The sequence below is a fragment of the Euleptes europaea genome, chromosome 1 (genome assembly GCF_029931775.1).
Source record: "Euleptes europaea isolate rEulEur1 chromosome 1, rEulEur1.hap1, whole genome shotgun sequence".
NCBI lineage: Eukaryota > Metazoa > Chordata > Lepidosauria > Squamata > Sphaerodactylidae > Euleptes > Euleptes europaea.
Genome location: NC_079312.1, coordinates 173320967 through 173323816, shown reverse-complemented (window position 1 = coordinate 173323816; position 2850 = coordinate 173320967). Strand labels below are relative to the sequence as shown.

The 2850-nt window shown below is 46.2% G+C and overlaps 1 protein-coding gene across 1 annotated transcript; it reads right to left on the bottom strand.

The window, feature by feature from the left end:
- Positions 1-1194: 1194 nt before the first annotated feature.
- LOC130477651 (olfactory receptor 10Q1-like) lies at positions 1195-2160 on the bottom strand. Its single transcript, XM_056849677.1, has one exon. It carries the CDS (start codon positions 2158-2160, stop codon positions 1195-1197), a length of 966 nt encoding a protein of 321 aa, XP_056705655.1.
- Positions 2161-2850: the final 690 nt, after the last annotated feature.

The window sequence follows — 2850 nt, the reverse complement described above, 5'->3', positions numbered from 1 at the left end:
CCCATGGGCCTCCTGTTTGACTCCCCTGCCTTACCCTACGTGGGAAGGAAAGGTATCAATGCTGGGACGGTGGAAACAGATTTCGCCATGATCGAAACCTCCAATAGATCCCACAGGGAAGAGAGCAAGGATGGGTTCTGTGGGTGGAAGGAGATTCAAGACCAGCTCCTATCTCCTTCTGCATTGAGGGATCCACGCAGGGGAGGAACCTCAGAACTGTTCAATGTGTGGCAAGAATTTGAGGCAGAGATCTGACCTTCTTTGAATGGTAACTCAAATAAGGGCCCTTTCAGTGGTTGCCCTCCTTTGTGACACTCGATACTTTAGTTATCTGCCAACTGAACGCTTTCTGATACCTGCAAAACCGGCAAAAAACATTTCTGTTTTCCAAATCCTGTGACGCAATACAACCGGTGTTTGGACCGGGAACCACTGTATATCTTCTTGTAGGGGACAGGATTGTGGGGATGTGTAATCTGGGGTGGTCCAAAGATTGTATTGGGGTGCAGCTGGGCTCCAGTGTCTGTATGTGCATAGGTCCTGGAGGCACCCCACTTGGGAGCAGCTGGCACAAAAACCGGACTTTGGGCCAGAACACCATAGTGTGGGAGTGTATGATACGTGGTGGTCCAATCTATATTTTGGGGTGCAGAGAACCAGTTCCTTATTCAAAACTTCTTTACATTACAGGTTTTTTGGGGGGGGACCCAAACAGAAGCCAGTGGTGCCAGATCCGGTGTTTGGACCGGGCACCGCTGTATGTCTTCTTGGAGGGAACAGTCTCTGGAGTGTGGGGATGTGTAATGTGGGGTGGTCCAAAGATTATTTTGGGGTGCAGTGTCTGTCTGTGTATTGGTTGTGGGGCACCCCACTTGGGAACAGCTAGCACAAGAACCGGACTTTGGCCCAGGACCCAGCATGCGCCATCTCAGGGCACAGTCCCCTGAGTGTGGGGGTGTATGATATGTGGTGGTCCAATCCATATTTTGGGATGCAGAGCTGTTGAATTGTCCTCAAAAACATTCAGGAACTAGCGAATGTGAATAAGGAACTTGGAATAGGTAACCAACTTCAGTCTCCTTTGCCTTACAGTGTTCTTTTTAAAATCACTGGCCAAGGAACCCTTAAAAAAAAAAAAAGACCCCAAAATTGTTTTGCTAGCCCATTCTACTCACAGCTAAAGGGGGGGGGGGACTAGGCCTCAGTTGAACTTGATTTTGTTCCCATGGAAACAAATTTCCTTTCCCATATTCTCTTGAGTGGTCCTTTGACTTCCTTGTTCCTGAGACTGTAAATCATGGGGTACAGCATGGGTGTGACATTGGTGTAGATCAGAGAGACCACCTTGTCCTGATCCAGGGAGTAGCTGGACTTAGGACGTATATATATGAAGATGGCGCAGCCATAATGGAGCACGGCGACAGTCAGGTGAGCGGCGCAGGTGGAGAAGGCCTTCTTCCGGTCCTCAGCACATTTGATCCTGAAGATGGAATTGGCAATGAAGACATAGGAAACCAGAATGAGAAGGAATGGGATGAGCAAGATCATCATGCAGACGAGGAGCATGGCCAACTCGTTGGCATGCGTGTCACTACAGGCCAGGAAGAGCATGGGCGGGATGTCACAGAAGAAGTGATTGACCTTATGCGAGCCACAGAAGGGCATCCTGAAAATCAGGGTGGTGAGTCCCAGTGAGATTGTGAAGCCGCTGACGAAAGCCACCACCAGGAGCTGCACGCAGAAGCTCCGGCTCATGATGATAGCGTAGCGCAGCGGATTGCATATGGCCACGTACCTATCGTAGGCCATCACAGCCAAGAGGAAGCACTCCGCACCCCCCAGGGCGATGAAAAAATACATCTGCGTGGCATAGTCCATCAAGGAGACTCTTCTGCTCTTGGCCAGGAAGTTGGACAACATCTTGGGTACCATGACCAGGGTATAGCAGACTTCGATGGAAGACACGTTGTGCAAGAAGAAATACATGGGGGTTTGGAGGGCGGAGTCAATCAACGTTACAGCCACAATGGCCAAGTGCCCCGACAGGGTGATGAGGTGCATGAGAAGGAAGAGAGCAAACAGCGTGATCTGCAGACGTTCACTGGTGCTGAATCCCAGGATCACAAAATCAACATCTTGGCTGCTGTTATATGTCTCCATTCTACATTCCATAGTCATCCAGCATTGCTAGTGCATATCTATCCAGCTGCATATGAGGAAAGTAAGAGTAAAATAAGGCAATCCTACTAATATTAATACTACGTGTGTGTGTGTGTGTGTGTGTGTTAAGTGCCATTGAGTCGCTTCCGACTCATGGCGACCGTATGAATGAAAGTCCTCCAAAATGTCCTATCTTTGACAGCCTTGCTCAGATCTTGCAAATTCCCTGTATCTGTTTTTGTGCTGGTCATGGACCATAATAAAGTTTATTTGTTTGTTTGTTTGTTTATATAGCTGTTACAGAAGGAAAGAGAGGAGGGGTCCTTCTGCAAATTATATATAACAATAACCTAAATATCGCATCTATTTTTTCCAACTAACTAGGCAGACTATCTTTCAATATTTTCACTTCAATTCTACAAAATTTTAGCTCTATAAAACTAGTTAACCCATTTTTTATAATTTTGGCTTTACTAAAGACAAAAGACCTACGTATAATGGTCATAATCACTGTTTTCCCTTGTGTGTTTTTTTCCTCAGCCACCAGTTTCTATGTATCTATAAAACAATTTCCATTCATCACTAAACTGATCAAAAGTTTCCTTTTCAGTTGTATTCATCGTGTAAGTCATTTTGACCATTGTGGCGTATTCCATCATTTTATCTTTCCGCAATAAAGTTTTAATGTAA